This window comes from Aristolochia californica, unplaced genomic scaffold (assembly GCF_029961685.1).
Source record: "Aristolochia californica isolate CCGP_79_NKW_82.1479 unplaced genomic scaffold, dmAriCali1.0.hap1 SCAF_7, whole genome shotgun sequence".
Classification (NCBI taxonomy): Eukaryota; Viridiplantae; Streptophyta; class Magnoliopsida; order Piperales; family Aristolochiaceae; genus Aristolochia; species Aristolochia californica.
The window spans coordinates 8,231,366-8,243,178 of record NW_027182268.1 but is presented as its reverse complement, the minus strand read 5'-3'; the positions used below and the strand labels follow the sequence as shown (position 1 = coordinate 8,243,178).

Here is an 11,813-nt window from a genome sequence, read left to right as displayed (position 1 = left end):
TTCAAATCAATTACTAAGATTGTTACTTTTTACATGAGAATGTAAGGTGTGGGAGGTCAAATTTTCTTGGGAGTTGTTTATGCTTGCCGATGAATTCCATTTTCTCTTATTGTTTGCCAGTAGTTAGGGATTAGAATGACATAGATACTGGAATTGGCCATTAGTATACTCTCATATTGTATTCTTTATGCCTTTTTCGTCTACAAGGTGGTAATATTGTCTTGATTTAATTGTTGTACATTTTCCTTTTCTCTGGGTAGATGACTTTGGTATTTTGTTAAAATACTACAATTCTCATTAAATTACTTGAACTTTCTGTTATTGTGCGTATAGTCACAAAGGTTTGCAAGGCTTCCAATGGCCAGCAATTCACTTCTGTCATATGTCTGTATTCCTTAGGGATAAAATTTAGCTATGCTTTGGTAGTAAGAACAGTCTTCTGTAGTAACCTGATGAATTTTTAGATGCCATCAGAGAGGTGATGTGTCTCCTTTGGACGGTTCTGAATATTACTATGCTGAACAGAGAGGATGACTCTATTATAAATAGATATCAGTTGCTTACTAACTTAATCTGGTAAACAGTGAATAGAGAGGATGACTCTGTTATAAATAGATATCAGTTTCTTATTTCTACCTTAATCTGGTAAAGAGAAAAGGCATTAAAAAAAATATGACTTAAAAAGTTCTTTCTGCAGTCGGTGATATGTTTATGGTGGTTTATGCCATTAGTTCCCTCTTCTATGGCAAACTGGTGGCATGTAAAAACTTGTTTGGACCTGTTTGGTTGAATTTCATTGGTTTCTTATGTTGCGTTTTAATACCTTTGGCATGACTAAACAGCCAGAAAGGTCATGTTCTGGATTGACTGGAAAAGTAAACAGAGTAGGTTAGTCTTGGTGTCATTCACCTGCCATAAGGTGGGAGAGATTTTTCAGTTAGATTTTGAGTATGATTACATTCAATCATTTAGGTGTATTGTGTTTGTGATTTTCTTATGATGAGATATGTGATTCATTCACCAACAGGCCATTTATTGGTTAGTTAAAATTTGTTTGTTCAAGACAGCTTCATTTCCAGGCCCTTGTGACTCGGAGAGTCCCATTGATTGAGTGTCAGATCCCTGATAAGGTCATCTATCATCCAATGTCCATGTCTAATCACCGATTTTTGGTGTTTTCTTCACATTCGTGGGTACACAGTCGCTGGAGGGGACATTGTTTGGGAAAAGCAGGGGAGGCTTCATGATCCTTCTGCTTTAGTTCCAAAGATACTTTTCTCTGATGTAGGAGGCGGGGGGTCAATAAATTTCAAAATAATTTTTGTTCTATATGTTTGATGAATCAATTCTTTCTGGTCCTGTTGGACCATGTTTTGGTAGCATGCACTTTCAATCAGCAAGTGTTATCTCAAATCAATTAGCTAAAATATCATGCTGTTGTGTCAACTCTCCCCTTATACTCTTTAAGGCTCGGGGTCTTCCTGATTCTTTTCTTGTATTTTATAGCTATTTATTTAATGCAAAGCAATTCACTGTATCAAATATAAAGAAGAAAAGAAAATGCTTTTGTACTGATTCAAGATATAATATTAGCTAGAGGAGTTCATCAAATGCATTTTTTTTTTTTTTGCTAAATTAGATGGTTTCGTAAGAAACAGATCTGCATATATTTTGATTTTGAATGGACCCATCAAATTGTTGAGTCTGTTTATATGGCTTCAAGGTATTCCTTCTTCTGTAATAAAAAGCTTTTCCCAACTAGAGGTTTACAGTGAGGATAGAGTGTTTTTGGAGAAGTATTGTTTTGGATTCTTCTGTAAAGTCGATAAGGAAAAGAAAATGAATAAAAAGGTTTGCAGTGCTCTACTCTTTATAACCAAAAGTGTTCCCTGGATCAAACATCACTTATCATGATGTTGCCTTTCTATTTACTTATCCAAAATTTTAACAGAGGTTAATGTTATGGGTGAGGTCAAACAAGTGTTAATGTTTACATAGCAATTTCCTGAGTAGGAAGTTTATTGCCAAAGATTAATTACAACTTTACAGTTTCAGATATTATGCATGCACATCTGTGAATCTTGTTTGCTTTGGTTCCTCTTGACCAAGAAATGGTCTTTGTTTTCTATAAGAGTGCTCTCAGGTCTGAATGGAGAAAACAGATTTCTAAACAAGAGACTTTCTGCACGAAAGAAGAGATGGATTCCTGAAGTTTCGTGTCACATGTGAGAGAATCTTGGTAGTTCCTTTTACATTCTGTTTCTATACTGTGAAGCGTGTTTTTAGGTCTAGGAAGAAACCAATGGCAACATCAACTTCATACATCTCAAACACCTCTGGCTCCAAAAGGATCCATCAATTGTGTTTTTCAGAGTTCAGACCATATTCTAGATAAAGCAAGGCTGGAAGTCGCAACCATAGACAGACTTTGGTATAGCTTCAAGTCCTGAACCTCATAAATCATCACATTTATGGTATCAATCGACTCTGGTTCAGAGTATTAACTCTGTTTTCTGGTCTTGTATGTACACATTCACGCAGTTCTTTCTTTTTCTTTGCAAAAGTAAAGTTCTGAAAAAAATCAAATTGGTTAATTTTGGAAAATGAAAGAGAAAGTTGTGTAGGATGGCGCTCAGCAGATGCTTTTCTCATTTGAAATTTTTTGTTGGGATCACGACAAGTCTCCTTTGTCACTTTTCCTGATTCCGGGCTCCATATTCTCTATCTTCTTTCAATGCTTTTGGATTTAGAAGATCAACTTTGATGGACCCCGTTTATGAATAATTGATGGGTACTTTTGCCAATAGCCTTTGATTCACCGGACCTTCTTCTGTTACTCCTCTACACAGCATCATCCTGGAATCTCCTTTACTGGTCTTGGAATATATTTAAAGCAAGAAAGTAGATGCAAGTACAGAAGCTTGTTAAAAGTAAAAGGTACCTCATGGGCTCTTCTTTTCTGGTTACAAACAGTTTTTGGGTAAATATGGCTCGGTCTTTTTCCAAATCAACTCTCTGAAATTCCCCTGCTGATAAGAACAGAAGAGGCATATAATGAATTATGGATCAAAGATTTCCTTTGAGCACAGCATCTGGAGAGAGGATGTTTTAAACTACAGTGCGGAGACTTAGTCAATTGATACATTGACATGTTGATAATGCAATCTCAATATTTAACCATGCTTTTTTTCCCTTTGAACCATTGAAGCAACCAACTGAGAGTATGCACTGAGACAACAGCACTTTGAAGATCAATCATTAAATTCTGATTCCTCGGTGATAATGTTCACAACCGCAACCCAAGAAATACGATGAGATCAATCAGCTTGTCTTTTTCGTTTTGTTGGTGGCCGTAGTTAATCCACCTTTCCTCTCCATCCATGAGTGCAGCTCCAGATGTGGGTTACAGGCTTACTGTCCAAAAGACTACTCCCTTTGAAATGTATTTCTCTTACATAGTTACACTTATGTCCTGTTTTCCGGTTTTTAACTTTGTACATGGGAGCAGATCACATCTGGAGAACCAAGCTTGCAGAAAGTGGACAATATCAATTTGGGAGGGTTTATCCACCGATAAAAGATGAGATTTTGAACATGGTTCCCGCAAATGATGAACTGACTATTCATTTTCAGTCACAACAAACTGCTTTCTGGTGAAACATGCTGCTCCAGATACTGGAGAACATACACAACCAATCAGTTCAGGAATCCGTATTTTTTGAATTTCCAAACTTGCAGGTTTCTAGGAACTCTTCCCTCTGTAATTCATATTCAGAGACCACATGTTACAGAGCCACTTTTGGAAAGTAGATGGCTTTCAGGGAGGAAAAAATGGCAAAGGGAAAGACAAGGAATTTTGCTATCACCACTCCATTGGAAGACATCAGAATTATGGATATCATTGATCTGCTTGTTTACTAAGATTTTTATATCCTGACATTGATGTTTTCAACATAGATGGTGCTGTGAATAACGAGTCAGGTCAAAATAGATACTGCACAAAAGTGGGAGTTTTTGTCCTGAACTCCGGAGATTTATGGAGCCAATACAGTAACACAACCTGTATTAGTTTTCCTCCGTATCTAATTATTTGAAAGAAGTATTCCAGCCGTACCATAAGAGCAAGTGTTTAGTGTTTGAATTTCTGGTCTGGAGTCTCCAGCAGATTCCTTGATTCCCCATCACAAGAAAAAACCAAAGGGAATCTGCCACTTTAAAAAGATAGCAGACCTCATGTGAAATTCCCCTTTTAACATATCCATTCTTTTTTCAAGCACTTAAGAAGAAAACATATAAAGAACTCCATTAAAATCATAGACCTCCTCACTGTGGAGGAAAGTTGTACCCATTATTCATTATGGTGGGTCCATCTGATGAAGCAGAGAATCCAAGCAAAGAGCAAGAGCAAGAGCAAGAAGTGGGAAAACAGCAAGAAAACAATCCCTAAACTTTTTTTTTCTCTTTTCTCTCCTTTTGAGACTAGATTGAACTGTGCTTGCTTTCTCTGTTTCCTGCATCAAAGATTCTCTCCCTTTCAAGTCATAGAAGGAAATTTTTTTTTGAAAAGATAAAAAATGGCATGGAGAGTGGGAGACGGAGAAAGTAAGAACCACAGCTCATGCATATATTCTCTTCAACACAACCCACTTCCGCTTTCAGATACGGGGGAGCAAAGCCCAACTCCAAATATAAAGAGGGCAACTGCTCGCTTGTTGTGAAGCCGAGGGTGAGATTCAGGACAAACTTCTCGATTTTCATGTTTGAAGAATTGCCCACTTCGTCTCAAGCGAGTCTTGTATCTAACTTACATGGGGTTGCAGATGATGATCCATAATCAGGTAGAGAAAAGAGTGGCTTCAGTTCACGGACAGAGGGATTTGGCTTTGGTTCTGTCTTCCGACGCCAAACCCAGGTTGAAATGGACTCAAGAACTTCACCTGCGCTTTGTGGATGCAGTTTCTCAGCTAGGGGGCCCAGACAGTAAGAATACCTTCTTCTGTAGTCTATTCTGCACCTGTTTTCTTCTGTAACAGATTATGGTACTTGTTTATAACTTCGACATCTTCACAGAAGCAACACCGAAAACTGTGATGAGGGAGATGGGGATTCCTGGACTGACGTTGTACCACTTGAAGAGCCATTTGCAGGTAGCTTCGGTTCTGAGATTGCTAGTTTAATGGTGGAACAACCAGATGAACACGAATTTAATACTACACTTCGTTATCTTCTTCTTCTTCTTTGATGCAGAAATATAGACTGGGAAAGAATCAACAGTCAGAAGCCCATGGCGACAACAGGAAAGAAGGTGAGAGTATTGGTTTAGAGAAGAAATTTATGCTTGGCTTTACCATCCCTCTTCTGGGTCTTGATCGGTTTCTATAGAAGATTGCACAATAGCAGATTACAGAACAATTGAGGTTACAAGTGCTCAGAAGAACAATGAAAGCCCCGCAGGAACCCGAACCAATGTTAACGAGTAAGATACAAGCCTTTCGTTCATTTCTACCGTGAAATTCATTTGATGAATATAATACAAATGCTTTATTGATTAGAAAAATCTTGTTATTCAGAGGTTTGGAAATTGCAAAAGCCCTGCAAGTGCAAATGGAAGTGCAGAAGAAACTCCATGAACAAATCGAAGTAAGGAATGTCCAGATAATTTCAACTTTTAAGATTCTTTTCGTTGATCATATTGAGTCCTCATTTTTTCTATTAATCAGGTGCAAAGACACTTGCAGCTACGAATTGAAGCCCAAGGGAAATATTTACAGTCTGTATTAAAGAAAGCTCAGGAAACACTTGCAGCCTACAGTTCATCCTCCAAGGGGGTTGAAGCTGCTAAAGCAGAGCTCTTCGAGTTGGTCTCAATGGTGAACCCAGATTGCCCGGACTCTTCTTTCTCCCTAGTAACAAACCTATCCAACTTGGGCTCACAGCAACAAGGAAGAGGTAGGTCAGTTTTTGGTCACTCTCAGAATACAGATTGCTCCATGGACAGCTGCTTAACATCTTCTGGGAGTAAGCTTCTACCAATAGAGCTTGATTGGAAGATAAATGGGTCGAGTAAGCAAAACCTCAACTATCTTCCTCTGGGTGATAAAACAAGTGGCAGCACTGTATCAGATGCCACAGGTGCCGAGCAACCCTCTAGTAAGAGACACCTCCAGCATGACAGTACTGATACAAACTCTAAAAAGATTAAACTATCAAAAGCACTTGATCTGAATAGCCAGTATCTTGGTGAGATTGATTCAGGTCCTCGAGAACTAGAACTGCTGGAAACGAGGTGAGTTTCTGGTCTATTCCAAGAACCAGCATGTCTGGGATCCTCTTGTCAGGGCATATCAGAAGGCGTGGATCAAAGGATTTTCAAAGACTGCTAGTTATGTTTCTTTTGTTTATAGCCATGTGAACCAAAGGATTTTCAAACTTCAAAGTTCAAAGTCTACCCATTATCAATGGAGGAGAAATGGGAAATAGAGTATACGTATATATGGTTAATTTAAAGAAGTTCATTTCTGTTCTGAGTTCTGACCACTCCGAGTTCTTGAAGTTTCACTAAAGTGCATATCTATAAATTAAATACCATATATTTGATCTGATTATGCTTAACAAGAGCTCCTTATCCACCATAAAAGAAAGAGCTTTCTTCTTGTGTAAAGGAGAGCAAAGAAAAAGATGCTAAAGATGGACAGCTTGGGAGAGTTAAAACTATTGAGAGGTTAGGAATAGAAGGGGCTGCAGATGCAAAAGAAGAAAGCATCAGACATATTTGAAATGATCTGACTTGTCTTAGAGTCCATTGGAATATGTATTACTAATCCTGTTCATGATAAAACTGAACAAACTCAGGATGCGTTATCACAATGCAAAGAGATGTTGACAGATGATTATTTGCAATTTGAACGCTAATGACGCTGGAAATGTTTGTCAAAAGAATCTCACTCATCAAAGTTTTGAAGATTAATCTTGACACTTTTGGAGCATAAACATTCTTGACGTGAAAGATTAAGCTTGATGAAGGGTTAATTGCCAGTTAAACTAACCCAAGAAAAAAAAATCCAGTTTCTTGTAGCCAAAAAGAACAGAGAAAAAGTAAAAATAAATAAAAATCAGAGAGGAATCTTCTGTGAGCCACGGCATTGATGATTGCATTTTGCACTACATCATGAATGGTCCCTCCAATATCACCATTAAGAATCTCTGCGAAACTCCACACATACTGTAATATACACATTTGAGCACGGACAAGTCTTCTCCGTTTTCCTGGCAGTCTTGAGCATTCAATAAAATGACGCAAATTCTGTTCGTTCTGTAAATCTCAATTACCAAGTTGGATTAAGTTGTCATCTTCGAGAATTAGCCATTAAAGGGTAACAGGAAATAAGAAGAAGACCCAGTTTTATAGCACGTTTCTGCACCATGTTTACACCAGGACAACTCTGACCCAGATCAGAGAAGAGGGAATCCTTTCTTCTGTCTTCTGTTTCTTCTTTCTTTATTACTCCCTCCGTGCACAAGGTCCCGTCAAAATCTCTGAACAGTATGATGGATAGGATACTAAGATGTGCCCTCCCCTCTTTCTCGCAACAAGCAAGGAATCCCGGGACCTGCCCTCGACTCGCTATCAGGGATGACGACCCATCAACATCATTCAAAGCTGAGAGAAGGGCACAAACTTTACCAACTTGGAGTACTTCTCCAGAGATCTCAAACAGAGACGGGTTGACGTCTCTGTAGTGGGGCGATGACGTCGTATACTGTGCATTCCGTCCATCAAACGCCATTTCCTCAGTGCGGACCAATTCTGCATAAATGTTCTTCCTGTACAGAGACGATAGACCACCATATGTTTTTAAAAGTTCTAAAAAACCCTAAGTTGACGTATGGCATATCAACCCTAAACCCTAAATTGGCCTGATCTAGCTTTTACACCGTGTGGTAAGCCCTAAACCTTTAAGGCTCACTGATTAGGAGTGTCAATTTTTCCGTTTAAACCAACTATTCCCAATGTTCAATGTGGTAAATAATACATATAGGAAGGTAAGAATTGAATTTTTAAGACATGTCACCAAGATTGAGCCATTTGAACCATTAAATATAGTTGATGTAATTCTTAAACATGAATTTCTAATACAACATGAAATTCATAAATTAAACGGAAGATAAATCATACCTCCTTCCATACGCTTCAAATTCCTTCGCTTCTGTTTTCTCGATGCTTCCGATCTCTTGGCACTCAACGGCGATGGCACTGAACTGAAGGGGAATAAGAGTGACGAGACAGGGGACCGAAAACCATTCTTAACCGAAAACCAACCTCCCATCAAGGTTCATGGTTTCATGTTACCGAGGGAGTTGCAACTACCGAAAGTTGCAACTGCCAGAAGTTTGAGACCACGTAATGAGAAAACCGTTTCTCATAAAAAACGGTTTACATTCTCCCACTTGGTCCAAACTTCTAATATAATCTTAAACCCATCGATAATCTGAATTAAAGTAATAATACATGAATCATGGCGATAGGTCCTCTAATGACGAGTATTATCTTCCATGTATTACTATGTATGTATTACTTATACTTTATGAATAAACCCTATGTTTACTCTTGGTCCAACACAGATGAATTTTCTCACAATTAAAGTGCACATAAATATGAGAAAAACATCACATTAATTAAGAATTTCACTGAAATAACATTGTTCATACAATGAAAAAATTTACATAATGGAACCAAGTCCCATATTCACAACATGATCCTTGAATTTAAACGGTGGCATGCCTTAGTCAAAGGATCTGCGATCATTAAGTCAGTGCTGACGTGCTCAATGACCACTTTCTTTTCTTTAACACATTCTCGTATGGCCAAATACTTTATGTCGATGTGTTTACTTCGACTTCCACTTTTGTTGTTCTTGGCCATAAAAACAGCAGCTGAATTATCGCAATATATTCTTAATGGCCTAGAGATAGAATCCATAATTCTAAGCCCAAAAATGAAACTCTTAAGCCATACACCATGTGAAGTAGCCTCAAAACAGGAAACTAACTCGGCTTCCATAGTCGACGTGGCGGTCAAAGTCTGTTTGGCACTCCTCCATGATATTGCTCCACTGGCCAACAAGAAAATATATCCTGATGTTGATTTGCGGGAATCAACACAGCCAGCAAAGTCAGAATCTGAGTAACCAATGACTTCTAAATTGTCTGTCCGCGTATACATCAGCATATAGTCTTTGGTTCCTTGAAGGTACCGCATGACTTTCTTTGCAGCTCTCCAGTGGTCTAACCCGGGATTACTCTGATATCGCCCCAACATCCCAACAACAAATGCAATATCAGGTCTTGTGCAGACCTGAACATACATTAGTCTTCCGACAGCAGAAGCATATGGAATGTCCTTCATTTGTTCCCTTTCGGGTCGTTCTTCGGGCATTGGTTCAAATTGAACCTATCACCCTTCACAATGGGAGCTACACTTGGTGAACAACTTTTCATCTGAAATCTCTCTAACACTGTATTAATACAGGTTTACTGAGACAGACCTAAGATACCTCGAAATCTGTCTCTATGAATCTTAATGCCAATGACATAAGATGCTTCACCCATATCTTTCATATCAAAATTGTTAGAGAAAAATTGTTTCACCTCATGTAGAAAACCCTTATCATTGGTTGCTAGCAAAATGTCATTCACATATAAAACAAGAAAACAGATTTTACTCCCACTGGCCTTCAGGTATATACATTGATCCATAATGTTTTCTAAAAAACCGAATGAAGAAATTACATTATGGAATTTCAAATACCATTGGCGGGATGCTTGTTTTAATCCATATATTGACTTTTTTAACTTGCAAACCAATTGGTCACCATCACTAGAGGGGAATCCTTCAGGTTGTTTCATGTAAACCTCCTCTTCTAGATCTCCATTGAGAAATGCAGTTTTCACATCCATTTGTTGCAACTCTAAGTCAAAATGGGCTACTAATGCCAAAATAATGCGCAAGGAATCTTTCTTAGATACAGGAGAAAAAGTTTCCTTGTAATCGATTCCTTCTTTTTGAGTGAATCCCTTAGCAACGAGTCTTGCCTTGTATCGCTCAATGTTGCCTAATGAGTCTTTCTTTGTTTTAAAGACCCATTTACATCCAAGGGCTTTAAATCCACTAGGCAACTCAACAAGATCCCAGACGTCATTACTCTTCATAGAATTCATCTCTTCCTTCATGGCATTGTACCATAATTCTGATTCTTTGCAACTCATGGCTTCGGAAAAATACATGGGATCATTTGCGGTTCCAATGTCAGATTCTGCAGATACACTATATAATCATCAAGAATTGCTGATCTCCTGAGTCTAGTAGATCTTCTTAATGTAGAACCATCATTTTCCTGAGAAGTAAGTGGTTCAACTAGTTGTTCAAAAGTGTTTGGCAACTCTTGAAGAACTTGATCTACTGGAATGTTGTCAGTAATTTGTGGAACTTCAATGATTGGTTGTTCAACACCAGTTTGTACTTGAGGGGTGTTGTGAACAATAACCAATCTATCACTTGAGGTGGAAGGTTGAGATTCTGAATAATCCTTCTCAAAAACTATTTTATGAGATTCTGAATAATCCTTCTCAAAAACTATGTTCTGAGTTGGATTCCTCCCACTGATCAAGCCATTTTCAAGAAATTTGGCATTTCTTGATTCCACTATCCTAGTGTTGTGAGATGGACAATAAAATCTGTAACCTTTAGACCTTTCAGCATATCCAATGAAATACCCACTAATGGTCCTTGGGTCCAACTTCTTCTCTTGTGGATTATAAATCCTCACTTCAGACGGGCATCCCCAAACGCGCATATGTCGCAAACTCGGTTTTCAACCTTTCCATAATTCAAATGGCATTTTTGGAACAGCCTGGGTTGGAACTCGGTTTAATATATACACTGCCGACTTAAGTGCTTTAGGCCACAAGGATCTAGGAAGATTGGAGTTGCTAAGCATACTTCGCACCATACCTAATAATGTTCGGTTTCTTCTTTCTGCTACACCATTTTGGTTCGGAGAACCAGGCATGGTATATTGGGCAACAATCCCATGTTCCTGAAGAAACTTTGCAAATGGCCCAGGTGCTTGTCCATTCTCAGTGTATCTACCATAATATTCTCCACCTCTATCTGATCTCACGATCTTAATTTGTTTACCGCATTGTGTCTCTACTTCAGCCTTAAAGAGCTTAAAGGCATCTAAAGCTTCATACTTGTTATAAAGCATGTAGAGATACATGTATCGTGAGGAATCATCTATAAAAGAGATGAAGTATTTCTGACCATGTGAGTCCATGTCTGGACTACATATATCAGTATGTATGATCTCTAATATGGTTGAACTCCTATTGGCACCTTTCTTTGACTTGTTAGTCTGCTTTCCTGTAATGCAGTCTACACAAGTCTCAAAATCAGTAAAATCCAGAGTATTAAGTACCCCTTCATTCACTAATCTTTTAATTCTATCTATGGAGATATGACCTAATCTCCGGTGGCATAATGTAGAGGAATCCTCATTAATAACACCTCTTTTATTACCAGTGTGAACATGCATTGAACCGTAAGTTGCATTGTTTTGTAAATTAATGCTATAAAGACCATCAGACAATGTACCATTCCCAACACAATCAGACTTATAATATAAACTGAAAGATGAGTCTGAAAAGTTAAAAGAATATCCATAAGGTACAAGCCTTGAAACTGAAATCAAGTTTCTGGAGAAACTGAAATCAAGTTTCTGGAGAAACTTGGAACATAAAAGGTCTTTTCTAAT

At 38.2% G+C, this 11,813-nt stretch overlaps 1 protein-coding gene across 4 annotated transcripts; it reads left to right on the top strand.

Moving 5' to 3' along the window:
• Positions 1 to 4,587: 4,587 nt before the first annotated feature.
• On the top strand, positions 4,588 to 6,603 carry LOC137937094 (myb family transcription factor PHL8-like). 4 transcript variants are annotated; one of them, XM_068782154.1, is made up of 7 exons: positions 4,588 to 4,726; positions 4,821 to 4,980; positions 5,071 to 5,147; positions 5,248 to 5,305; positions 5,401 to 5,476; positions 5,553 to 5,640; positions 5,721 to 6,603. In XM_068782154.1, the coding sequence occupies exons 1-7, from the start codon at positions 4,619 to 4,621 to the stop codon at positions 6,288 to 6,290; spliced, it is 1,137 nt and encodes a 378-aa protein (XP_068638255.1). In that variant the 5' UTR covers positions 4,588 to 4,618; the 3' UTR covers positions 6,291 to 6,603. The 4 variants fall into 4 exon arrangements, with proteins under 4 accessions (XP_068638255.1, XP_068638253.1, XP_068638254.1 ...); XM_068782152.1 differs by having other exon boundaries at positions 5,386 to 5,476; XM_068782153.1 differs by having other exon boundaries at positions 5,383 to 5,476; positions 5,571 to 5,640.
• The last annotated feature ends 5,210 nt before the right edge of the window (positions 6,604 to 11,813 follow it).